The sequence below is a fragment of the Pongo abelii genome, chromosome 5 (genome assembly GCF_028885655.2).
Source record: "Pongo abelii isolate AG06213 chromosome 5, NHGRI_mPonAbe1-v2.0_pri, whole genome shotgun sequence".
In the NCBI taxonomy this organism is placed as follows: Eukaryota; Metazoa; Chordata; class Mammalia; order Primates; family Hominidae; genus Pongo; species Pongo abelii.
Genome location: NC_071990.2, coordinates 25,787,847 through 25,814,611, shown reverse-complemented (window position 1 = coordinate 25,814,611; position 26,765 = coordinate 25,787,847). Strand labels below are relative to the sequence as shown.

Sequence of the window (26,765 nt, the reverse complement as noted above, 5' to 3'; positions counted from 1 at the left end):
TAGGTGAATGACTCAGGCAGCACCTGGACTAGCTCAGTTCTAGAAAATGGACCTGAGAGGAACAGGGTCCTCTGGGAAGACTCCTCTTGCTCTCAATCCAAGACCCAGTGGAATAGGCTGACTCTTCCTGCCTTTACTTTATCCTATCCTCTCTGCATGAACACTTGGAACTGTAACCAGTATGATTGCAAAGTCACAGTGTGGAGAAGGGCAGAGGCATGACTGCAGGGTAGTGGAGCCAGGGCTGTGATCATCCTATTGGTGGAACTTCTCTGCCTTTATGTTGTCCTGTTTGGTTGCATTACTTATCTCAACCAGTTCAGCCAGCATTTCCTATTATTTGCAGCCAAAATACATCTGATATAAAAGCTACATGAAGTTTGGTCTGAAAAGAGTTTGTATTTGCTGGTATTCCTACTTATCTATTGCCCAAATAAGCCTAAAAGTCCTCGGGTAATCAGGGTAGTCTACTGACAGTGGTCACAAAGTTGACAGGTTATTTGGCAGCTATGTGATACCTGCTGTTTTCCAAGGTGTTAGAGAAGCATGAATCCCTGATTAGAGATGATCCCATCCCCTATACAAGGTGAGCATAGATGCTAGATGCCCCTTCCCCCCGATTTGTCACCTCCTTGGAAGATTTCCCAGCTGAAGCATGCAGGGGCTTTGCAGGGACTGTCTTACTGTGCACAAAAGTGTGGGGGCACTTATTTTAACGCGTCTTGTTGTACATTGATATATTTTTTTTTTTGTTTTTGAGACGGAGTCTCACTCTGTCACCCAGACTGGAGTGCAGTGGGGCGATCTCGGCTCACTGCAACCTCCGCCTCCTGGGTTCAAGCAATTCTCCTGCCTCAGCCTCTCGAGTAGCTGCAATTACAGGCACGTGCCACCACGCCCAGCTAATTTTTTGTATTTTTAGTAGAGACAGGGTTTAACCGTGTTAGCCAGGATGGTCTCGATCTCCTGACCTCGTGATCTGCCCTCCTCGGCCTCCCAAAGTGCGGGATTACAGGCGTGAGCCACTGCGCCCGGCCGGTACTAACTTTTTAATGTAAAGAAAGCACATATACTTATCCAAAATTTTGTTAAAAGATAAGGGTTAAATGAACATACGTTAAACAAATTGAGAATTCCAGCTAACCACAGGTTTCCAGGAAGTAATATTTGATCCATTTTTAAGGTGGCTGAAATCAGTTTAATGCTTGAGAGCCCTTACAGATGGAGTCCAACAACCGGTAACACGACAATGAAGGAAACTATTATAAATTTAAGAAAATTAAAGGACATTTTAAATCCCTTTAATTCCTGCTAACCAGATTTGTGAGTTCTCCAAAGAGTTCGCATAATCATTTCCACACCTTGACTTACTTGTGGCACAAAACGTAACTTCCTCTCAACTACTCCCTTTTTGTGAGGTCTTAAAATTTGGGATCATAATGCAAGTTATATTGTCTACGTCGCTGCGCTTTTTAGTTTTATATATGTAATGCTAACCTTAAATATACCAGTATCAGCATGTAGCTTTTACACAAACTAGGGGTTTTTTTGGTTTTTTTGAGACAGTCTCGCTGTCACCAGGTGACATCTCGGTGATGATCTCGGCTCACTGCAATCAAGCAATTCTCTTGCCTCAGCCTCCCAATCAGCTGGACTACGGTGCACACCACCACGCCCACCTAATTTTTGTATTTTTAGTAGAGACGGAGTTTCACCTTGTTGGCCAAGATGGTCTCCATCTCTTAACCTCGTGAACGCCAGCCTCGACCTCTGCAAGTGCTGGGATTACAGGCGTGAGTCACGGTGCCTAGCAAGGATTGTCTTGCTGCAACTAGTTCGTCTACCCACCCTTTTAAGAGACTCAAGTCTACCCTCAGCCCACAGCTGATGTGAGTATGTTCGCGGTGGCTCACGCTTGTGATCCCAGCACTTTGGGAGGCCGAAGCGGGTGCATCACGAGGTCAAGAGTTTGAGACCATCCTGGCCAACATGCTGAAACCCCGTCTCTACTAAAAACACAAAATTTAGCCGGGCGGAGTGGCGGGCGCCTGTAGTCCCAGCTACTCAGGAGGCTGAGGCAGGAGAACGGCGTTAACTCAGGAGGCGGAGCTTGCAGTGAGCCGAGATTCCGCCACTGCACTCCAGCCCAGGAGACAGAGCGAGACTCCGCCTCAAAAACACACACACACACACACACACACACACACACACACACACACACACACACACACACACACACACACAGCTAAGCCCACAGCTCTTTCAGTATGTTTAAGTGGCTCTGAAAAGAGCCTTTGGGTTAGAAATGACGTTTACTTGGCAGGCTTATTTGGAGCTGGTGTACTTAGTGACAGCTTTGGTGCCCTCAGACACGGCATGTTTAGCCAGCTCTCCCGGCAGGAGCAGGCGCACTGCTGTCTGAATCTCTCTGGAAGAGATGGTGGAGCGCTTGTTGTAGTGAGCCAAGCGTGATGCCTCACTCGCTATACGCTCAAAGATATCAGTGACGAAGGAATTCATAATACTCATGGCTTTGGAAGAGATTCCAGTGTCCGGATGGACCTGCTTTAGCACCTTGTAAATATAAATAGAATAGCTCTCCTTCCGGGTCCTCTTGCGCTTTTTGCCTTCTTTCTTCTGGGTCTTAACGACAGCTTTCTTAAAGCCCTTCTTGGAAATGGTAGCACTTTTAGACGACAACTCTGGCATAGCTACCACACACTTCTGTAGTGTTACACAGCTCTTCTTCAGTGTTACACAGCTCTTCAGTGTTACACAGCTCTTTTCAATGTTAAACAGCTCTTCAGCGTTCAACGGCCCCAAACGACCTCAGCCCCAACCTTCACCAAGTAAACGAACAAAGCGGGAAGATGAAAGACGCGGTATTTATAGGCACGGCCCTCAAACGCCGCATTCGGTATCCAAAATCTGATTGGACAATGGGAAGTGGCGTGAATGCAAATGAGGCGATTCTAGTACGACTTTCTGATTGGGTAGATGGCCATCAGCCAATCAGATAGCAAAGTCCAACCTCAGTCAGACTATAAATAGGCCCAGTAGCAGCTCTAGAAATCCGATTTTTCTATTGCTGTAATTTAGTGTGAGGAGATGTCTGGACGAGGGAAGCAGGGTGGAAAAGCCCGCGCCAAAGCTAAGTCCCGCTCTTCTAGAGCGGGCTTGCAGTTTCCCGTAGGTCGGATCCATCGTCTGCTTCGTAAAGGAAACTATGCAGAGCGGATAGGGGCAGGCGCACCAGTGTACTTGGCGGCAGTGTTAGAGTATCTGACAGCAGAAATCCTTGAACTGGCTGGCAATGCTTCTCGCGATAACAAGAAAACTCGCATTATTCCCCGCCACCTGCAGCTAGCTATCCGCAATGATGAGGAACTTAATAAGCTTTTGGGCGGCGTGACCATTGCCCAGGGCGGAGTCTTGCCCAACATTCAGGCAGTGCTGCTGCCCAAGAAGACTGAGAGTCACCACCATAAAGCCCAAAGCAAGTAACTTCGGGTTGTCATTGATAATGACGTGTCACAAAAAACAAAAGGCTCTTTTCAGAGCCACCTACCGTCTCAGAAAAGGCTGTACATTACAAAATGTTACTGCTGTTAGGCAGCCATCTTACGTGCCTGTCAGAAGTAATACCCGTTTAAGCGCATTTCGGGAATGTACGGGGACTGAATTTTCAAGGAGCGTTGCATCGACCATTAGTTTGAAGTAATTTTGGTTATATATGTCACTGGGCGAGGTGGTTTAACGCTTGTGAGCTGTCAATACTTGGCAGTTGTGGAGGTTGGAGCGGGAGGGTCGTTTAAGCCTGGGGCTTAACTGTTAACATAATTGCGACCCTGTCCCCACAGAAACTAGCCGGGCCTGGTGGTGCAGGCCTGTGGTTCCAGCTGCTCGGGAGGCTGCGGTGGGAGGGTTGTTCATGAGTCCGGGAGGCGAAAGTTACAGTGAACGAAGATTGCTCCACTGCACTCCAGTCTGGGTGACATGAGCGAGACTGTATCTCAAACTGGAGTTACGTATGTCAGTTATGTTAAGGGTTACACATGGAAGTGAAAATTGCATTACAAGCAGGAGAGGGGTAATCTTCCAGTTTAAATCCAGGCAACATCAGTCTGGCTGGTTAAAGTACATTTTAGAGAATTTCCTTTCAAATATGGTAGTTTCACGAAATACTCATAATTAAATGTGGCATGTAAGTAAGTTAAAATTTGGGTAAACGTATATTTGATACCGGTGGCTTCACGTACTCTGTAAAGAGTAATAGAATTATTTCTTAAAATGTAAGTAAAATATGTTTAAAAGCCTTACACCATATGTGATGGTGAGATACTAGTGTCAGACTCAGGCAGGAATGGGACTAGAAGGCCTAACATAATTTGAAGTTTAGAAATTTGGAACAGTATATGCTTCAAAAGTTTTGACTGTTGAAAAGAGGCAAAATAGTTTGTTGATCTGTGTTTGTAGTTTGTGCTGTAAACACCAAGAGAAAGTGAAAAACAAAACCCATTCAGTAACACTGGCAAATAACTAAATTAAAAATTACTGTACGATATTCAACAGCTGACCTTACCTCGAAAAAAAAAACTCATTTGGTTACAAAAAAAAAAAAAAACTGCTAAACACTTGATATCTACACATAATAAGGCGTGTATAGAAAGAGGTAAAGTTCTATAAAATAAAACATGCCGAGTAAGGACAATCAAGTTACAAAAGTCAGTCATCCCTTGAATTAACCTGCATACATAGTAAGTAAGGGATGCAATTAGGGAAGGCAAAAACTGAAGACATTTCTGAAAACAGAAATGGCAACTATATGTTGAATAAAACTGGGTAATATTTAGAACATGGCAAATGTGAAACTTAAAATCAGGATATAAGACAAATCTAAACAGATGAATTCCAAGTAATTAATGTAGATTCTTTGTCAAGGAAGTGGCACTTAACTTCCCAGACTTGCCAAGGCAGAGGAGGAGGGACTTGACTTTATAGAAGAGAACCTGTGTATTCTTCTATTCCAAATGCACTACATAATACTTTTATTTCCATCTCTAATGCAATCCTATTAAAATTGCATTAAACTAAATGTTTAGATAGAATAAAATATGTTGAAAAATTATTAATACATGTTAAAGGAGACATGCCCCTTGATTTTTCAAAACAATTTACTTGCAGAAGTTTCTGATTCTTCTTTTTTTGGAGCCAGAGTCTCCCTCTATCACCCAGGCTGGAGTGCAGTGGCACGATCTCGGCTCATTGCAACCTCCGGCTTCCGGGTTCAAGTGATTCTCCTACCTCAGCCTCCTGAGTAGCTGGGATTATGAGTGCCTGCCACCACGCCCAGCTAATTTTTGTATTGTTAGTAGAGACAGTGTTTCGCCATGTTGGCCAGGCTGGTCTCCAACTCCTGACCTCAAGTGATCTGCCCACCTCAGCCTCCCAAAGTGCTGGGATTACAGGTGTGAGCCACCGCACCCAGCCTTGATTTCTTCTTATAGAACTTTCACACATTTCTTAGAGTTTATCTCCAGGTATTCTTTTTATTACTGTATTTTGGGGAAATATTAGAAGGGTTTCTTTTATTATGTTTTCTGATTGACCATGTTTTACAGATAGAACATTCTTGATTTTCGTACTGATTTGTATTTCCTTCCTTATTCTGTCATTTCTGTTGTCCAGCTTTTTTCCTCTGTGGTTTTCCAGGCAGGCAGAAAAATCATATAATTTTGTCCTGTTGTTTTAAATAGTTGACTTTGTCTAAATGCATTGTCTAATAGTTATTCGTGATAATAAAAATGGTGATATTGACTTTTTTTTTCCCCCGACAGCCTTCCTCTGTCGCACAGACTGGAGTGCAGTGGCCTGATCTCAGCTCACTGCAGCCTCTGCCTCCTGGATTCAAGCGATTCTCCTCCCTCATTCTCCCAAGTAGCTGGGATTACAGGCGTGTACCATCATGTCTCGCTAATGTTTATATCTTTAGCAGAGACAGGGTTTCACCATGTTGGCCAGGCTGTCTCGAACTCCTGACCACCCACCTTGGCCTCCTAAAGTGCTGGGATTACAGACGTGAGCAACCATGCCCAGCTGACTTATTTTTTATTATAATCAGACTAATATGACACTTGCTCATGCCTAATGCCGGGTTTTTATGTGATTTGTGTAATTCCAAAATTTCTAAGAGTTGTTAATTAAAAATAAATATTGGCTATTAACAAAACTTTAGCAGCAACTGAGACAAATATATGCCACTTTTTTCCCTTTACTTTTTTTTTTTTTTTTTTGAGTGGTGAGGGCAGGGACAGAGTTTTGTTCTTATCACCCAGGCTGGAGTGCAATGGCACCATCTCAGCTCACTGCAACCTCTGCTTCCTGGCTTCAAGCGATTCTCCTGCCTCAGCCTCCTGAGTAGCTGGGATTACAGGCACCTGCCACCACACCCAGCTAATTTTTTTTTTTTTTTTTTTTTTTTTTTTTTTTTTAGTAGAGACAGCGTTTTGCCATGTTCAGCAGGCTGGTCTCGAACTCCTGACCTCAGGTGATCCGCCCGCCTCGGCCTTCCAAAGTGCTGGGATTACAGGCATGAGCCACCGTGCTCAGCCTCCTTTTATTTTTTATGATAAATCACGTTGAAGGAATTCAGAACACACCACTCCAAAATATGTCACTCTGACATATTGACTATTTGGAGTTAAAGACACTTGAAAAACAGCAGATGCACATACACTCTGACCTTCCTTTTGTTTCTTAAAAGCAGGAGATGAAAGATGCCCTCCCTATACCAGAAGGAAAGTATCATTCTCATCAAGGACAGAAAATTAAGGCCAAGGAAAATCTGTACAAATAAACCTTGTTACACCAACCCTTACCTCTCTAGTCACTTCTCCACCTAATTAATTACTCTAACCCAAGCCCCTTTGCTGTCACATTTTCACAACTTACTGCACTTTGTCAGATTCTTCATATAAGCATTCCATTCTTTGTCTTTGGGTCTTAATTTCCTACTCCTGTGCCACGTAAAACTTGCATTCAGTAAATTTATATGCTTTTCTCCTGTTGACCTCTCTTATGTCAATTTAATTCTCAAGCTCAACCAAAATATCCTGAGGGTAGAAGTAAAGTTTTGCTTCCTCCACTACATTATGGATTTCTCATCAGAAATCACAGAAGTCATGGAAGGATAGAATAATACCTTCCGAGTTCTAAAGCAAAATACCTTTCAATTTAAAATTCTGTGCTCAGATGAACTTTTTTTTGTGTAAGGGTGAAACAATTTTTGGACAAAGATTGGAAAGTTTTGCCACTCACAGATTCATACTAGAAGAATTAATGCTAAAGAATGTACTGAAATAAAAAGACTGAACTCAGAAGAAAGACTGAGGTGCAATAAACAATAATATTGCCAAAGGAAGAGGTAAAAGTATAAATACATCTAAATAAATACACTAGTTGTAAAAAAAAAAAAAACCTACAATAATACCACAATATTAAAAAACAATGAACCAAAAACACTGGACAATAGTTACAGAAGATGAAAGGGGCTGAAACAAATGAAAGCATGTTGATGTCCTTGTACTGTTTATAAGGAGGACAGACATACTGATATATTTTCTTAAGTCAGGTTTATATTTTATGATATTAAATGTAACCACTAAAATAATAAAATTAATGTAGACTAGAAAGAAGGGGGTAATAGCAAAAAAAATGAGTCCAGTGGAAAGCAGGAAATCAGAAAGGACTGGCATGACAAATTAGAATGCAAAGTCAAACATTAGAAATGAGTCCAAATATCAAAATGAAGGTTAACCGATTAAATTTGCCATTTAAAAGACAGTATTTGACTAGGAGTAAATCATAGCTATACCTTGGTTATAAAATACCTAAAATTTATTGGCACAGAACATTTAGAAGAAAAGGAATGGAAAAAATATATTCCAGACAAAACTGTCCCCCAAAAAATTGTTTTGCAAAATCAATAGCAGAGATATTTAATGAAAAAATAATTTGAAAATTAAAAGCGGAAAAATTAGGTAGATACACTATTTCTCATTGTGTTAACACCCCAAAGCACAGCTTTATAGAAAACAAACAGCAGAAATGTATGACAAAGAATACATTCACAATTATACTGTATATTTTAATATGTCTGTCTTGGAAAAAGGTAATCACCCCTACCACATATTGGAATGTTAAAAACACACTAAAGCATAATTCATGAGTTTAATAGCAAAACCATAAACCTCTTACTGTGTCTCTGTCTGTCTCTGTGTCAGTCTACCAGTATGCCTCTGTTTCTATCTCTCTCTAAAATGTATGTTATTAATTGTCATCTATATGCTTAAGCGTCCCAAAGAAACCTGAGTCCTCTACCCTAAACTTTATTTATTTTTAAAAAAATATATTATTATATATATATTTTTTGAGAGACGGAGTTTCTCTCTGTCGCCCAGGCTGGATTGCAGCCACACTATCTTGGCTCACTGCAATTGCCGCCTCCTGGATTCAGGCAATTCTCTTGCCTCAGCTTCCCAAGTAGCTAGGACTATAGGCTTGTGCCACTACATCCAGCTTTTGTATTTTTAGTAGAGACAGGGTTTCACTATATGTTGGTCAAGCTGATCTCCAACCCTGACCTCAGGTGATCCGCCCGCCTCGGCCTCCCAAAGTGCTGGGATTCTGGCCGTGAGCCACCGTGCCCGGCCTCTTCCCTAAACTTTAGAGTCATAGATTTATGATTTGTTCCACAAATATTGAGAGTTTACGAAGTACCAGGCGCAGTTCTAATCGTTTTACTATTATAAATAATGCTGAAACAAACATCTACATGCATACGGTGTTTTCTTTCTCCTGCAGTGTCTTTTTGATAGATATTTCCAGCATTGGAGAAACAGTGCTGTACAAATCAGATGAGATCCTGTCCTCCTGGAGCCGAAGTTCCTTATTCTTACTCACCACCCACATACCCGCCATCATCAAGTCTTACATATATAAGGTCTTCTCTCCCTTTGCCATTTCTCCGATTAAGATCTCTCAACTGCTCTCCCTAGCTGTCTCACCAGGCTCTTACTACACTATCCTATGCTGTGGTCATAACTAATCTACTTGCAGTTCCTTGAACCCATTGCGCTTTAATTCACCTGTATCTTTATGAGTTGTGTAACTTTTCTAGAATGTTCTTGCCATTCTTCGCTTAATTAGTTTCTATGCGTCCTTCAAGGATACGCTTACACATTACATCATTTGTGAAGCTTTCCTTGACGATTCCCCCCACAATCTTAGAGTCATTTAGATGTCCCTCTGGTGACCTTGTTGCACATTCTAGTTAAAGGTGTTAATGTTTATGTCTGTCTCTTCTACTAAAATATAAAGCTTTTTATATTTATAAAACTATAAAGCTTTTTATGAGAATGTTTTAATTGTTGAGCCAAATTTTGCAGTGCCTAAAATACAGAAGACACCAATTAATGACTGGTTGAATACATAAATAAAAACACTTTTTTCTGAGTTCCAGCTGCTTACTTTTTAGTATTTAAGTGATAATAGTAAAATAGAAAATTGAGAGTGGAAAGGTCATCAATCATTTCCCATTTTGACATATTTATTCTTATTTTTGTATTTTTTCCACCAACCTTTATGCTTATAGAGAACATTTTTCTCTTTCAATATCATGTTTTTTAAAATATATCATAACATTAGATTTTTAAGTGGTTATGTAATTTTATAATTCTTAATTTTTAATTCTCAATTTCGATAGCTGCATCAAGACATATACTGAGCACTTTGTACTACACATTTTTTTCTAAATGTGTTATGCACTTGATCTTGTTTAATCCTCAAAACAATCCTATAGCTAGGTACTACTATTATACCCACCTTACCAATGAAGAGATTAAACTTCTTTGGAGCAACAGAACTAGCACAGGAGCCAGCATTTCAACCCAGATAGTCTGACTCTAAAGCCCACCTTAACTGCGACTACACTAAAGTGGTTGTACCATAATTTAGTTAAATATACCATCTTTCATTGTTTGGGCTATTTTGGGGGGGATTTTTTTTTTCTTTTTTTGAGACGGAGTCTCACTCTGTCACCCAGGCTGGAGTCTAGTGGCACAACATCCCCCTCACTGCAACTTCTGCCTCCCAGATTCAAATGATTCTCCTGCCTCAGCCTCCCGAGTAGCTGAAATTACAGGCACGTGATGATTCACCTGCCTCAGCCTCCTAAAGTGCTGGGATTACAGGCGTGAGCCAAGCTGATCATTGTTAACTACTTAGGCTGTTTCCAATATTTTATTATTGCAATCAATCCTGTAACGAACATCTATGCAAAAATAGCTTTCACTCCTTCTGAAATATTTGTTTTAACCATTCCTAGATATGAGATGATTAGGTCAAAGATTACACAAGACTTTATGCCTTTTTCTACATATTATTACTATTCCAGATTATTGCACCAGAAGGCCAGTAGCACAGCATGGCAGTGTTTCTGTTTTATTTTGTCCTCCCATAATTTGGTGTTATTTAAAGAAAAATTTGTTTAGTTGGTAAAGTACAGCATTACCACATTATTTTAGTTTGCACTCGTTTTCATCAAAGTGAGACTGAACATTTCCATATATATATACACACACATCTATCATACATATATATATATATATACACACAATCTATCATACATTGCTTATCAACAGGGATACACATTCTAAGAAATTTATCATTAGCTGATTTCATTGTATTAACATCAGAGTGTACTTCCACAAACTTAGATGGTAGAGCCTGCTACACACCTAGGCTATAGGTTATAGCATATTTCTCCTGGGTTTCTGTACAGCATGTTACTGTGGTGAACACTGTGGGTAACTGTAACATAATAGTAAGTATTTGAATATCTAAACATAGAAAAGGTACAGTAAATATATAGTGTTATAATATATGGGACCACCGTTATATATGTGGTCTGGCATTGAGCAAAACATTGTTATGTGGCTCATGACTGTATATGTTTGTTTTTGCCAGTTACTCCCATATTCTGAAATGTCTCTTTGGGTCCATAAAAAATAATTTAAACAACAAATTCAAATTAGTTGTTTTGTAACATTATAAAACTTAAGTTATATTAGGCCCTTAAATATAATATTTGCAAAATCTGAATAAAAAACAATTTTATAACGCAATCAATGAGAGCCAGTTGAATTTTTTAAACTGCCTCTTAGAGAAAGCTCTCATTAATTTGAAATGCGGTCACACATGAGCTCCTTTAAAGTCAAATATAATCAAAGCTAACACCAGGGGGAGCCCTGTAGTCATTCCATGTGAAAATATATCTGACTTTTAATACATTTCTGAAGTGACACTGGAGAAAATGTACAGTGAAATTATGAATACTGCATTTAATAGTCCTACGGAGAAAAAATAGAAATCAGTGCTTAAAATATACATTCAGACTTCAACCTTTTAGTAAAGTGAAAAAGACATGAGAATGATGATTATGTGAACAACAGTTGTAGAACACCCACGAATGCCTGTACAGATCTTGTTTCCGTTGTTATTTCTGCCTCCTATCAGCATAGGAATCTGACAGGCCTACTTCAGAATCTAGCTCTGCTACTTCTAAGCTGAGAGTTCTTGAACCAGTTACATAATCTGTGCCTCAGTCTGTTCACCTGTACATGGTAATACCTACCTCACAGGGTTATTGTGAAGATCAAACTGAGCTCACATCAATAAAGCATCCGGCACATAGCCGAGGCTCAGATGTGTTAGTTCATTTCTTCCTCTAAGGCGGTGATTCTCAACCAAGGGTGATTTTGCTACCAATGGTCATTCAGCAATGTTGGGAAGCATTTTTGGTTGTCACAACTGGTGGTAGGTCCGGTATCTCATAGTCAAGGCCAGAGATGCTACTAAACATCTTACAAAGGACAACTCCCCAAAACGAAAAATTATCTGCCCCCAAATGCTAAAAGTGCCAGGTTTGAGAAATCTTTATCTATCCAGAGAAATCTAATATCATCATTAATACTCCTTTGCTGAGAGCCTATTCTATGTTGGATTCAATTTGAGTTTCTGGAAATACCATGAAATATAAAGATCTTGCCATGCAGGGGATTACGGTCTAATAGTGGAACTATGGCTTATCACAGTCTGCAAGTTTGGAGATGGGAAAGAGCGAGGAAAGTTCAGAGAATATCCCTTTTTCAGTTTAGAGTAAGCACCTTCAGCACCTCCACTTCTGTGAGCAAAAGGTTGCAGAGCACCCTGAGTGCCCTTTGGCTGTCTCCATGCTAGTGAAGCAGTCCAGAGTTTCCTTCCTGGGGTTTTCTATCCCTTAATTTAGGCTTGTTTCAGAAAGAAGTGCTGGTCACTTCCTCAGCACTTCTTATTCAAGTGCTGGCCTCTGCTGCAGTAGATGTTGGGGCACAGGGGCTCTGCCTTTTCCTGCAGAATGGGCCTATGTGAGGGTTGCTTCCACTTGCTGACCCTTCAGCACATCCCCTCCCTCAGCCCTGGGGAGTTTCCTGAGGTTAGCTACGGAGGAAAGTAAGAGCCACTTCTGCCCACCGCACATGGCCAGTGGCTCATGAGAGAAAAGGCTTTTGAGTCAGAAGTCCTCTGTGAGTCCGGCTCTGCTTCTTTCTTCCTGAGGAGCCTGGGGAAAGCCTTGACATTTCTGACCTCCACTTTATAGCATGGAAGGAGGAATCTCTCATGAGGTTTATGTGAACTTTATTTGGTGCTTTGCAAATATAAATCATAATCCCCCTCGGGGATGGATTTGCTTGTTGAGTCCTGCCTGCCCAAAAGTTCTGTAACCAAGCTCAGAATTTGCCACAAAATTACTCTAGTGTGGCCTTATGTCGACAGCTAGAGGCAGGTGGAATCACGCTTAAAAGCACCTACTGTGTGTCCATTCTGAATTCATCACTTTGTGCCCATTGTTTAAGACACAAGTATGGAAGAGCACTCTAAGGGAGGCTACGGGGCTGAGTGAGCTGAATGCCTGGGAGATCACTTACTGGCTCCTCCACTGCCCATGCTTCTGTCATCAGCCAGGTAGGGAGTTCTGAATACACTCCCTTCCTAGTTTCACGTTTTTCTAAAAAGAACGCAAACGCCTATGTCATGTATCCAAAATGCATAACATTTGTAGTTATGACTGTTCCATCACATCAGAAAGTTACCAGAAACCTTTAATGAAACAGTAAGAACCGTAGTAGGGCTAATTTTATGGATGTCCTTCTGTGGAGCTTCTGAAAGAAATTGTGGGTGATGTAATTTAAAATTATGTGTAGTGTTGCGCAACAATAGTAAGGAAGCCAATTGGTAGACTCTCAGAGAAGGACAGCAGAAGCAAGTTTTGGGCTCCCTGCCTGTGTAAGAGAAAAAGATCTGAATTGGTCTGACCCCACGCCCGCAGGGAAAGAGCACCCGTGAATCTGACCTATTACTTCTACAGCAGATGGTCCAAAGGAAATGTACAGGCATTTTATACAAACATGCACCTTAAAATGAAATTTGGAGTAAAATAAACACGCACTTGGAGAGCACTTTCTCTTCTTGCTGCATCTCATAATTGACTCCACTGAAGTAAATCCTGCGTCCCAGGCAGCAGCTGAAGGACTGAGGGAAAGACCACTACACCTTTCAAACATTAACTCATGAGTTGTGCTGGGTCATCTGGCACTGCAATCCCTCCAACAGACTGTAAGCTCTTTGCTTACGGCTTGTCTCCTTGCCTAGCTTGGTGCCTCACTGAAGGAAGTTGTTATGGTGTCCCCACTTCCCCCAGGGAGAAACCATCAATTATGTTTGGGTCTTCTCTCCTCTCTGCTTCCACTCATATATAGGTGTAAAAAGCGTAATAAGACAGCAGAAAATAAAAATGATAACATATGGAATCTAACATATGCATCCACTGAGCCACAGAGCTAGGTAACTACCTACGCTAATCCTTCCAAGGATTCCGTGAGTAGTTATTTCTACCTTACCTCTATTTTATAGGTCAGGAAACTGAGAGGGATTTTTTTTTTTCCTATGGGCCCTGTTACGGGTTGAATTGCATACTCTCCAAATTCATATCTTGAAGTCTAACCCTCAGTACCTCAGAATACGACCTATTTGTAAATAGGATCGTTGCAAATGTAATTAGTTAAGATGAAGTCATACTGGCATAGAGTGGGCCCCTAATCCAATATGAATGGTGTCCTTATAAAAAGAGGAAATTTGGATACAGAGCCAGACATGCAAACAGGTGGAATGCCATGTGAAGATAAAGGCAGACATCAGGGTAGCACTTCTACTAGCCAAGGAACACCAAAGATTGCCAGCAAACCAACAGAAGCTGGGAAAGAGACATGAAAGAGATTCTCACTCATAGCTTTCAGAAGGAAACAGCTCTGCTAACACCTTAATTTCAGATTTCCAGCCTCCAGAACTGTAAAATGATACATTTCTGTTGTTTAAAGCCACCTAGTATGTGATACTTTCTTACGGAAGCTCTGGGAAACTAATACAGTCCCTCAGTGAGTTCTCAGCAAAGCTGGACTTTGGGTTCAGCCGTTCTGTTTCTCAGTCTAATGCTCTTTTCTTCATAGAGCAGCTGTCTCATTTCCTGAGGGGAAGTGACCACTTCCATCTGATTAATCAGGGACTGCCTCCTGGAAGAAGTGAGCCTTGAGCTGTGCTTGAAGGTGAATAATGTTTTGATGTGTGGAAAAGAGAGTGGAGACTGAGGGTCACACCAAGGATTAGGAAGGCTCCAGGCAAGTTAAGGCTAGAACAGAGAACCCATATAAGGAAGCATATCTGGTTAAAACTTTTGCATATGCTGAGTACTAGCGATATGGCTTTGCAGTGTTTTATAAATCTGCTGGAGATAAAAGTTGTGGCCAATACAAAGCCATTTAGGATTTCTGTGAACCTGAGTGTGCCAGTAATTAAAGGGTCAAGTTTTGTGAAATCAAGTTGTTTCTTTGCCTTCCTGATAAAGGCAGGATGGGAAGTAGAGAGGGAGAAGTTCCATGAAATATATCAAATAGCCCAGTCCTACTGCTAGCAGACACTTCTCTCCTGAGTCAGTTACTTGAATCTTTTACTATTACAAGTGATCCTCTGTCTCTGGAAGATCTTTTTGTGTACCCCAGTTAAGGTAAAAATATTAGGCAAAACATTTGAAAATGAAGTTTTCTTATCCAAAACAGCCAAAGGGAAAATTTTCAGGAAGTGTTGAAGGGACTGGCACAAATGAATGATTTTGGTTAAACTGATCCCTGGGATATCCAAGCATAAGATCACAGATGGGGCTGGCTGGTGTGGTCTTTTAAGAGATCTCAACAATGACTTGTTGTATCTCAACAATAAGCCCAGAAAAATGCTTATTCAAATGGAGATAAAAATGTGATGCAGCCAGCTACAACACTTTGTTCATTTATCTGCTTTGGACTCAAGGGTTTATATATTCAGAATCTACATCTGTTAAAGGTCATCCCCAACTCTTGAGCATGTGAACCAGGCCTGCCAGCCCCCTGGTGACAAGCATGTTTAATTTAATTGCAGGCTGCCCTCTTTGCCAGCTCTTTTTGACTGAACAAGTGCTGGCTTTTTCACCCCTGCCTTAATTTGTGGTTGCAAAAATGCTGTAATCCTGATGCAGAAGCTGAGAATGGCTCTCAGATAATCACTCTGCAAAGCAATATCATTAGCAATATGAATGCTTGCCTGTGGATTGCTATCATTGTGCATGTAGTAACCAGTGCTGAGTCAGAATGGCACAGATTTATTAAAAAAATACGAAGTGTGCACCAAGAAAGGGTTCCACACAAACTATCCTTCCCTCTCCCTCTTCCCAACTGCGCACAACATTCCCTAACTCAATTTTGCTACCATCTGCACTCAGATAACTTGGGGAGTAAAATTTTGCTTCACTGTCTAGAAAAAAATGGGCATTATATTTTGACAGATGAAGAGCTGTTTGAGACTATTCGTTCTCAGATTCTTCTTTGTTATGCTTGGGTCACAGGAAGCCCTGATGTGACACATGGCAGTCTCCCCTCCAACAGCTTGCTGTTTCCCTGGGTTTCTGTTATGAAGCTAGGCCCAATTCCACTGCTCTGGGACCAAAAGGCCTTTCTTTCTTATTCTAGCCAAGGGAATTGTTTTTTGTTGTTGTTGTTTTTTGTTTGTTTGTTTGTTTGTTTTTTTGGTGGACAGTGAGGAGCCCAGGTTGCTCTCCTGGCTCTCTAAGATCTGATTTCCCCCCAAATCCTCTTCTTTATTCTATATCTTCTCCACAGACGAAGTTCTTAGGAACAACCTGGGAGACTTGCAGACCAGGGCCATGAACTTCCCAGGGTGCAATGGGGAGAATTCAAGCTGGTAATATTTTTTGTTTTTTGGAAACGGAATTTCGCTCTTGTCGCCCAGGCTGGAGTGCAATGGCGTGATCTCAACTCACTGCAACCTCCACCTCCCGGGTTCAAGCCATTCTCTTGCCTCAGCCTCCTGAATAGCTGGGATTACAGGCATGTGCCACCACGCTCAGCTAGTTTTTATATTATTAGTAGAGACGGGGTTTCACCATGTTGGCCAGGCTGGTCTCGAGCTCCTGACCTCAGGTGTTCCACTCGCCTGGGCCTCCCAAAGTGCTGGGATTACAGGCGTGAGCCACTGTGCCTGGACAAGCTGATCATAATTGATTAACAGGGTAACTAAAAAATGCAAAGTTGTCATTAATAAATGTGAAACTGTAAAAGCCAATCCTTCAGGATGAATCCCAAGTGGTTAACTGGACCTGAATTTAAAATAGAGCCAAAGACCAGTTGCTAACTAGAGGTCACAAGGAGTACTCTGAGTTCCCAGTGAATCCACACCTCTGTTCAAGTTCAGAATTTTCAGAGCTCACCTGAACCAACCAATCAGGGATCATCTGTGTTGACCAATGAGGGCTCAGCTGTATAAACCAATCAGAACTAAACAAATTTGAATATTTCATTTGCATAAACAGACCTGACTAGGAACTTGGGTGGGGCTTTTGCTATAAAACCTGTATTAAGATATACAAGCCCCATTACGTATGTCAGTACGTAAAAGCAACTCTCAACTCTGAATCTTCTTTAGGGCAGTTACAATTTTGCAGTGGCGGTTTCAGCAGCACATAGCCAGTAAGTGGTGGCCTCAAAAATTTAACTAGGTTCATATACTTTCTGCTCCCATTTATATAGGTTTTTTTCCTATTACATGTTCTTTCTGACCTGACATATCCTAGAGCTTTTCTAACTTTGGATGGGTTTATTTGGCCCAAATGGCTTGCATCTGCCCTATTAATGTATACAAGCCCCGTGAAGAATTTTAGTGCATAAAAGCTACTTTCCGGTCTGAATATTCTTTAGGGCAACAATTATTAGCAAGTAATTTTAATGAATAATATCTGTAATTAAAGTACAGAATGAAAATATTTGCATACTTTTCCATCAGGTTATTAATTCTTCAACATGGATTGTAATCAAGAATGTAGTTAGAACTAGAAGAAACCTTAGAAATCTATCTGGCCTTTCATTTTACATAAGCAATGTAATCCTGGGAGAGTCAGGTGACTTTGTCCGAGATAAAATGGCTTAAGCTGGAATTCACATTCAGGATTAGACCCCAGGTTCAATAACTCTTTCACCACACTGTGTTTGTCAGGGGGAAGCTTCCAGCCCCTCATAGAAGAAGACTGTATATATCAGATAGTCTCACTAGATGTTAACTCACCAGGCAACACTAACTACCAAGTGCTGCCCATAAAATTGAGCAGCCTTGTGGACCATTCATACACAGTGATTTATTCAGGGAAACGTCAATCTGACAGCCAAAAAACTTGAAAATTTTAGTCATTATTGAACTATTTCAATAAACATCAAAGGAGATTGCCATAAATAAAAAACCCAGTGAACTTTCTTAAACTTCTAGCAAAAGAAATTGTGCCAAAGAGTTGGCTTTGATCTTGTTGATTGCAAATAATGAAGTCAAATTAGTAGTAAAGGATCGTATTTTCACTACCATGAAGTTTTTCTGGTAATAGGTAAGCACTAGACGGCAGGCAAGCCGTTGGCTATTGTGTCTCTTTTCATGATGGGTATAAGAAGAAAGATGTTCCCTTGACTGTAATCTGGAATGCAAAAGAAAAAAAAATGGAGTTCATCATTTCATGCTCTAACAAATTAGTGAACACGGTTATAAATCCTTGGAAATGATTTCCCTGTGAAAATGATTACCTCAACTCTGTTGCAAACGCCATCTTCATTTTTACATACAAAAAATTAAGGTGAGAAAATGTTTAAAACTAATTAGATTCCAGGAAAGCCAATTAGGCAAGCACTAATTCTATATTTAAAGGAAGATAATGGATAGATTATTATGACAAGATAAATATGGATGATGGAAGAGGAGGAATCACGGCATAAGAAATACCACAAAATGCATCAGGTTTTTTGAAGGTCATCGCCACCCAACCCTCAACGTTCTCGCATCTCCATTGTCAGTCTCCACAGACAATTGGGAATTTTTCCTTGTGATTTTTTTTTTTTTTTTTTTTTTTTTTTTGAGACGGAATCTCGCTCTGTTGCCCAGGCTGGAGTGCAGTGGCGCGATCTCGGCTCACTGCAACCTCCGTCTCCCTGGTTCAAGCGATTCTCCTGCCTCAGGCTCCCGAGTAGCTGGAATTACAGGTGCATGTCACCACGCCCACCTAATTTTTTGTATTTTTAGTAGAGACGGCGTTTCACCGTGCTAGCCAGGATGGTCTTGATCTCCTGACCTCGTGATCCGCCCGCCTCGGCCTTCCCAAGTGCTGGGATTACAGGCGTGATCCACCGCACCTGGCCTTTTCTTTTTAATTTAACATAACGGAATAGAGTCAAGATAGACCCATTTCTTTTTCCTAAACAGTATCTCTAAATTGCTGGAATGCTACTTCTAAAATAGTGAATAATCTGATCTGTACTTTGAATTCCTAATTCATTCCTGTCCACTTTTTGTAATTTTTTGTTTGTACTCTTAATCTTAAAATGTCATTGCGCCTTTTTGGGGTTGCGTAATACTGACATGGAAAGGAAGGGCATGGTCCCTTTAAATGATATCGAAGCGGAAAGAGAAGTGCTGGGTAGAGGAGGGGTAGTCCTTGGCTAGGGGTCAGCCCCGAGCCTGTGCCCACGGACCTAGGTGAGGACAGGCATTGTTTTTTCCCCCGACCAAAGGTTGCATTTCCCAAGACCTTGGCCTGCCACACCCCCATCCTGTGCCTATAAAAATCCCCGAGACCGTAACAAGCGGACACAGAGACAGCTGTTCGTTTGGAGGAGTATGCTGCTGGTGAAACGCAAGAACGGGGAGTAGTACGCCGTTGGCAAGTGCAGAAGGAGGCGAAGCTTAGTCAGAGCAGCCAGAAGAATCCGAGCTGTTCAGCAGGCTTTTTACTCCCGGGGAAAGCTTTACCACTGCAGTCTTTTGACATTTTATGTCTGGTGCGTTCTGAAAACCTTACACTCATTCTCCAAGCCCACCTATCCATAGACGAAATCAAGAGCTTGCGAGAAAGTTACCTGTCCTTACGGTAGAGGATTTAATTGAGCTGTTTAGCATGCCGCCTACAGACAACAAGACAAACTGCGGGGTCCTGTAACAAGTCCGCCGGGGCTTCAGGAGTTGTAAACATTGATCCCCTAGGCACTGCCATAGCGTTAGAGTCCCATAACCTGACCGTCTGTGTACTGCCCTACAGATTTCAGCAGCGAGGCACGGAAGAAGCAGGCCACTTCCCCATCGCATGCCCTGCGAGAAAGACAAGGGAGCTGCTCCTTTTCAACATCATACTTTTGCCATCTTCAATAAAATACTTTAACCTCTTCTACTCCCAGGAAAATAACAGGCCACAAAGTCAGTTTCTGAGATTATTATGTAATCTACGAAAGACAGCTATTTAGGCAATGCGTGGTGGCTCACGGCTATACTCCCAGCACTTCCAGAGGCGGGCAGATCACCTGAGGTCAGGAGTTTGAGACCAGCCTGGCCAACAATGGTGAAGCCCCGTCTCTACTAAAAAATGCAAAACTGTGGTGGGCGCCTCTAATCCGAGCTACGCAGGAGGCTGAGGCAGGAGACTCACTTGAACCCGGGAGGCAGAGGTTGCAGTGAGCTGAGATTGTGCCACTGCACTCCAGCCTGGGCGACAGAGCAAGTCTCCGTCTCAAAAAAAAAAAAAAAATGTTTTAAGAGTCCAGATTTTTAATAAAAATGAAGTGCTGCAAAGTTTGGAGTAACACTATTGGGCATCTTGGTTGTTTCTATACTTTTGTATATTACAGCTAGTACTGTAGCGAACATCCTTACAAATCAATTTTTAGCCAAATCTCTGTCCATTTTAAGGCTTAAATATTTTAAAATCATTTTCCATACTATGCATCCCACACTTACTTTTGGATTTAGTTTTCTGCTTAAATACATCCTTATCTAGTTCTTAATAAGAATATATGGTGGAAGTTGAGTAAAGCCCTCAAAATATTTGTCTATGTAAAGTCTTTCATCCTAATTTTGAGTGATAGTTTGGATAGGTAACATTTTAGATTAACTGTTATTTTCCTTTCTTACTTGGAAATACTCCACTGTCCATTTGTTATCTGTCTTTGCTGATAAAAATCTACTGGCAATGTAGTTATTATTTAGTACATAATTTTCTCATTTTTCTCAGCTTTTGAGATTTTTTTAGCATTTATTTTCTACATTTTCAATATAAAGTTTCTGGTGTGGGTTTATTTTTATTTACCAGGTTTAGAATTCAATATGTATTCACATTCGGAGGATTCATGTCTTCATTTCTGGAAACTCAATTGTTATTTCTTCAAGTTGTATTGATCCACTATTTTTATTCTCTTTGTTTGCAATTGCTATAGACATATGTTGTGGACTCTAAAAACAACTATTATCTTCTTTTTAATTTTTATCTAGTGTGTCTCTGGGTGTCTTCCTGTGTGAATTATCTGCAATATGTGTATTCACTGATTCCAACTGTTACCAGTCAAAAGTTATTTCTTGCACTAATATTTCAGTAATCATATATTTTATTTTCATGATTTTAATGGGTTCTTATTTATGTCCAATTTTTTATAATTCATTCTGCCTATTTTAAAATAATTGTTTTAATTATTATACCTTTATTATTGTAAGAGTTCTAAGCAAACATATACTGGTATTATTATTAAATTTTATATTTATATATCTGTTTAAGTAGATAATACATTCATATGGTTCAAAATTCAAAAGGTACAAAGAATATTCTGTGAAGTCTCCTTCCTACCCTGTCACACAGTGCCTCTTCCTGGAGGCAAGTAAATTACAGATTCCTTTACAAACATAAGTTACATATATTTAAGCAATTACAAACATATCTATTTTGAAGGTATTTTTATATGGCTGTATTGTTTTTATTTCATTTGTTTACTCCATGGGTATTGATTTTGTAATAGTCTCTTCAGCATTAGCTTTTCTCATGAGCTTTTTTCCCAATGACCTTAAAAACTTTTTGTTTTATTTATTTTTAAAATAAATTTTATTGCATATATTTGGGTCTTACAACATGATGTTATGGGACACATATAGATAGTAAAATAGTTACTATAATAAAGCAGATTAACGTATCTGTCATCTCACATGGTTATTTTTTGTGACAAGGGCAGCTAAAATCTACTTATATAACATAAAATCCTAATACAATTTTACTAAGTTTAGTCCTCATGTTGTACATTAGATCTCTAAATTTGTTCATCCTAGTATACCTGCTATTTTATATCCTTTGACCTACATCTCCCCGCTGCCTGTGCCGTCCCCTCCTCACCCCCCAACCACTGTTTCATCCTCTATCTCTGTGTATTTGAGCTCTTTTTTACAAAACCCCAAATATTCCACATATAAGTGAGATCATGCAGTATTTTTCTTTTTTGTGCCTGGCTTAGTTCACATAGCATAATGTCCTCCAGGTCCATTCATATTGTGGCAAATGGCAGGCTCTCCTTCCTTTTTAAGGCTGAATATATATATCACATTTTCTTTATTCATTAATCTGTCAATGGACATGTAGATTGTTTCCATATCTTGGCTACTGTGAATAATGCTGCAATGAACATCACGGTGAGATATCTTTACAAGGTGGTGGTGATTTCTTCTCTTTTGGGCATATACTCAGAAGGATTGCTGATAGTTCTATTTCTAACCTTATGGGCTTTGGAATTAAAGTTTGCAGGCTTATGTGAATAAAAAATGATCTCTTTCTTTCTCTTTCTCTTTTTATTTCTCTTTCTCTCTGTGTCTCTTCTAAGTTCTTGTCCGGTAGCTTGGTGCTTACATAAGATTGGCCTTTTAGGGCCATAGCTTAAAACCTACATTTTGCACTGGGGGCCCGTGACTCCTTCCCTCTAAAAATACTGTGGATATTAGAGGTTGCATAATGGTACAGTGAGTGACTTGGCACAGGTCCAGCTCCCTAGATTTGAGCCATTCATAAGCCTTTGGCCCAGCAGTGCCTCTCAGCTTTTCCAGCCTCTTTTCATGCCTGTGAAGTCCATCTCCAGCCCCTGGTTTTGAGCAGTGAGACCCACTCCTTTCTCCCTGCTCAGGGACCTTTCTGGTGCCTGCTGCTGCCCCTTCTTGCCTCAGAATCTGGAGCCCAGCAAGACCTCAGGCTCTGCTTTATCCTACAGGAAAAGTCTCGTCTTATTTGTGAGGCTTATTTTTTAAAATTATTTCTTATCACTGATTCTGACAGTGCTATGCATTTGGAGTGGTGGCCCGCGGAGATGCTTGCTCAAATCCTGAACATAGAGCATCATTTTCACCAGAAGTCAGTATTATTTTTCAGATAAGGAAATGGGTATATAGAGAGATTTGTTGATTTTCCCCAGGCTATACAGCTAGGAAAAGTCAGAATTGGAAACAAATACCAGGGAACCAGCCTCAGAGGCAAGGCTTTCTCCGTCGCTCGATGATATAAGTTTCTCATCTGTGCTGGTAACTGTGCTAGGAGATGTATACTCATGTAGTGGTCTGGCAGGGCCAGACGGAGTTGCTACCAAAGTCTAAAACAAGGGTTTCAGATCTTACTGGAAGGTTTTCACCTCGTTGGAGGTGACACACACACATATGTATCACACACACAGATACAGCAACTACAGGAGAATTAGGATTAAATTATGGATATTAATTAAAAAATAATAGAAATTGGGTGAAAAGAGATAGTGGAGATTATTGGAGCAGATTTATGGAAAAGTTAGGACTTAAGGAGATCCAAGAAGAAAGGGTACATTTTAACTGGTCAAGGGCAAAAGGGATGAAGTGGAAGGTGGAAAGAAGAGATTAGAAAAAGGTCAAGAAGAGAGACTAGGGAGCTGTGAAGTCACTGCAGAGAGAGGAGGGAGCCTGAAGGGAGTGTGGGAGCAGAGGAGAGTGGGACCGATATCAGTGGAAGGAGTCAGGGAGACTGAGATGGCCCAGAATGTTAAGAAAAACAAGGGAAGGTCCACAGTTGAATGGAAGAAAAGTATCCATAAATAATTAGTTCCTTTAACCCTGGAGGGAATGAAGAGAGAAGGTCCTTGAGGAGACAGAAGCGGGTGTTTATCTCCCAGGTTGTGACTGTTTGTTATGATAGTTAGAGACTCAACATTGTCCTAAAAGTCTCATAGAGGAGGTCATGGCTCTAAGTATCCCTAACCCTGATAAAGCAAAAATAAGCTAACTATTGCTAAAATAAAAACCTATAAAAACCTATAAGCTTTTGCCTTCAAGAACTTATAAACAAATAAGCAATCAAGAAGCAAAACTGAAGCTTATGGGTCTGGCAGTAAGGCCTCTGAAGTTGTTTTTACACCAAGCCTTGTTCAGGTTTAATCAGAAAGTCCATTATTTGTGTTATATTAAGTCCACTCCAGCTACTGGGTTTTATAGAATTTGGGGCTGAATTGACCAGAAATTGCAATATCAAGAGATAAAGTAAAGCTGGATATCCACACCAATTTTACTGAAATTTTACAAAAATGAGTGATTGAGATCTATCACTGAACTATTTATTTTAGGCTATACTGTGCAGCAAATACAATTACATTTTTATTTTGCTTTATAATCATGTAGACCCAATAAAAGATTAGATTAAGCACTGCCCAATCACCAACTATGTTGTGCAGTAGATTCTTAGTCTACGAACACCATCATCACCACCAACAGCATCACCACCACCACTGTCAACAGCATTCTTGATTACAACTGAAATGCTTGATATACAAAGGATTGCATTGGTATCAATACCTTTACAATCCACTTAAGAAGAAAAGTATCCGTAAATATAAATTAACACTATTTGCAGGTATAGTTGGCAGATGAGTAGGACGGTGACTACCTGGGATCATAATTCAGGGTAGCGAGTGGTGTCTGAGGGCCTGACCAATTGAAGAAGGCTTCAATCATTCTTAATAGGTATTTGTTGAATGAAAGGATGAACACAAATCTTTGGACCAAAGCACAGCTTTCAGGATGTCATTCTTTTTCCCAACCCATCAAATATATACTACATGGGCTCTGATAAGAGACTTCTGCCTACTAGGAGCCTCTACGTCAGCTCCCTAATCTGCCTCTGGTTTTTCAACAAAAACCTAAGTCCATTTATCTTCCTTGGCCATCCATAAATGAATCCACCAGCACCTACATTATAGGATATAGTTAAATCATTCCTCACGTGGAACAAACCTACCCTCTTGCTATTCAAAGATCTTCACCAGCCCTTTCTTTGCATGCTTGGAAAGGTCTTCAACTTAAGATTGTAATAGAGCAGGAAACCTGAGAGCTTCTGATAGAGTCTCAGCTATGTGCCATGACTAAAAGCTTGCTGGTGCTCAAGGTAAGTAGTTTCTTTCAATGGGTCTGAACAAATTATTCCTAAAAGAATAAAACATCCCTTCCCACCCTTATCCTCATCTCAGCCACCACTAGGTAGACACTGAGGAGGATGCACATCCTTAGCTAAGAATGCAGTACACCCATTGCAGGAGCAGCAAAGCTCAAAGACTCTTCGTGTAGCTAAAGGAAGAGTCATAAATTAAGTGGATATGGCTCAGCCTTGGGTCCAGTTCTGATTTTTGCCAGTTCTGGAAAAAGCTCTATTTAGGAAGAGGAGATTAAAATTAGAGCCTTTATAGATTGCTAGTGGGAATGTAAAATGTTGCAGCTATATGGAAAACAGTTTGGCATTTCCTCAAAAAGATAAACATAGAATTAATACATGAACCACCAGTTCCACTCCTACGTATATACACAAAAGAATTGAAAACAGGGACGCAGATGCTCATATGCCAATATTCCTTGCAGCATTATTTACAATAACCAAAGGGTGGAAACAAACCAAGTGTCAATCAACAGGCAAATGAATAAACAAAATATAGACTACTCATACAATGGAAAATAATTCAGCCATAAAAAGGAATGACATTCTGATATGTGCTACAACATGGATAAATCATGAAATTACGATGCTTAGTAAAACCAACCAGACACAAAAGGTCAAATATTATATGATTCAACTTATATAAAATATCTAGAATAGGTGAATTCATATAGACAGAACATAGATTAGAGCTTAACAGAGAATGGAGAAGAGGGAAATTGGGAGTTATTATTTAGTGGGTACAGAGTTTCTGTCTGGGGTGATGAGTAAATTTTAGACATAGTGGTAATCATTGCACAAGATTGTAAATGTAATTAATGCCACTGAATTATACACTTAAAATTGTTAAATGGCAATTGTTATGCTACAAACACACACACATATGTATCTATGACTACAATTTTTTTAAAGTTTAAAAAAGTGACAGTGGAAGAGAATGCATTTGTGACATATAGAGTGGGTTTTCTCAAACCAAACATAAAATATGTTGCAATAAATAAATATAAAATAAATTCAACTATGTTAAAATAAAAGTCTTCTGTTATTTAAAACACAACAAGAAAACAGGAGATTAAGAGGAATTAATCACTGCAGAATAATGTGATGTCCTGGAAATAGAGAATGTCTTTTCCTCTTTGTAGGTTCAGGCAGTCTCAATCCTGAAAATGGTTGTTTGTCCTGTGAAGGGTGTATGTGTGTACAGTTAGCTCACCACTTGGACAATCAACAGAAGAATCTGGCATGTGTGGTTCACCCTGTGTTGCTTCCTGAACTCTCTTTAAGCTCCCACAAAGTGTACTCCAGGCTGAATGACCCAGACTTGGAGAACTGTTCTTCTGGGATGTGTGGCAGATCCCACTGTGAGAAAGAACCTGCAGGAAGGGGCCAAGGCTTCCTGAAAGGTACATGAAAATTGTCTGTAATTAAGTGGTTGTTGGCCGGGCATGGTGGTTCATGCCTGTAATCCCAGCACTTTCAGAAGCTGAGGCGAGTGGATCACTTGAGCCCAGGAGTTTGAGACCAGCCTGGGCAACATGGCGAAAGCCCATCTCAAAAAAAATAAAATAAAATAAAACAAAAAATAAGGTGGTGGTTAGGAACATGTGGTTCCAGAGTCAGACTCCCTGACTTCCCTCTTCTAAGAGCTATGATAACGAACATATTGTTTAGCTTCTATCTACCTTGGTTTCTTCATCTCTAAGATGAGTATCATGATAGTACCTATCTCACAGGGATTTGGTGAAGATTAAATTACTTAAGGTATGGAAAGCACCTAGAAGTACTTGGCACATAG

General features: G+C 40.3%; 2 protein-coding genes across 3 annotated transcripts; one reads left to right on the top strand and one right to left on the bottom strand.

Annotated features, from left to right (window-relative positions):
* Nucleotides 1–1,520: 1,520 nt before the first annotated feature.
* Nucleotides 1,521–6,465, top strand: LOC100462573 (histone H2A type 1-A). Of its 2 annotated transcripts, none has more exons than XR_008526077.2 (2): nucleotides 1,521–1,889; nucleotides 5,838–6,465. XR_008526077.2 is itself a non-coding variant. In XM_002816493.4 (2 exons), the coding sequence occupies exon 1, from the start codon at nucleotides 3,109–3,111 to the stop codon at nucleotides 3,502–3,504; it is 396 nt and encodes a 131-aa protein (XP_002816539.1). In that variant the 5' UTR covers nucleotides 3,079–3,108; the 3' UTR covers nucleotides 3,505–3,717; nucleotides 5,838–6,465. The 2 variants fall into 2 exon arrangements, 1 of the variants encoding a protein (XP_002816539.1); XM_002816493.4 differs by lacking the exon at nucleotides 1,521–1,889 and adding an exon at nucleotides 3,079–3,717.
* LOC100431491 (histone H2B type 1-A) lies at nucleotides 2,273–2,859 on the bottom strand. Its single transcript, XM_002816494.4, has one exon. It carries the CDS (start codon nucleotides 2,707–2,709, stop codon nucleotides 2,326–2,328), a length of 384 nt encoding a protein of 127 aa, XP_002816540.1. The 5' UTR covers nucleotides 2,710–2,859; the 3' UTR covers nucleotides 2,273–2,325.
* Nucleotides 6,466–26,765: the final 20,300 nt, after the last annotated feature.

Bases quoted from the DNA above. Each gene is read 5' to 3' on its own strand.
- LOC100462573 (XM_002816493.4), top strand. From the start codon at position 3,109: ATGTCTGGACGAGGGAAGCAGGGTGGAAAAGCCCGCGCCAAAGCTAAG.
- LOC100431491 (XM_002816494.4), bottom strand. From the start codon at position 2,709: ATGCCAGAGTTGTCGTCTAAAAGTGCTACCATTTCCAAGAAGGGCTTT.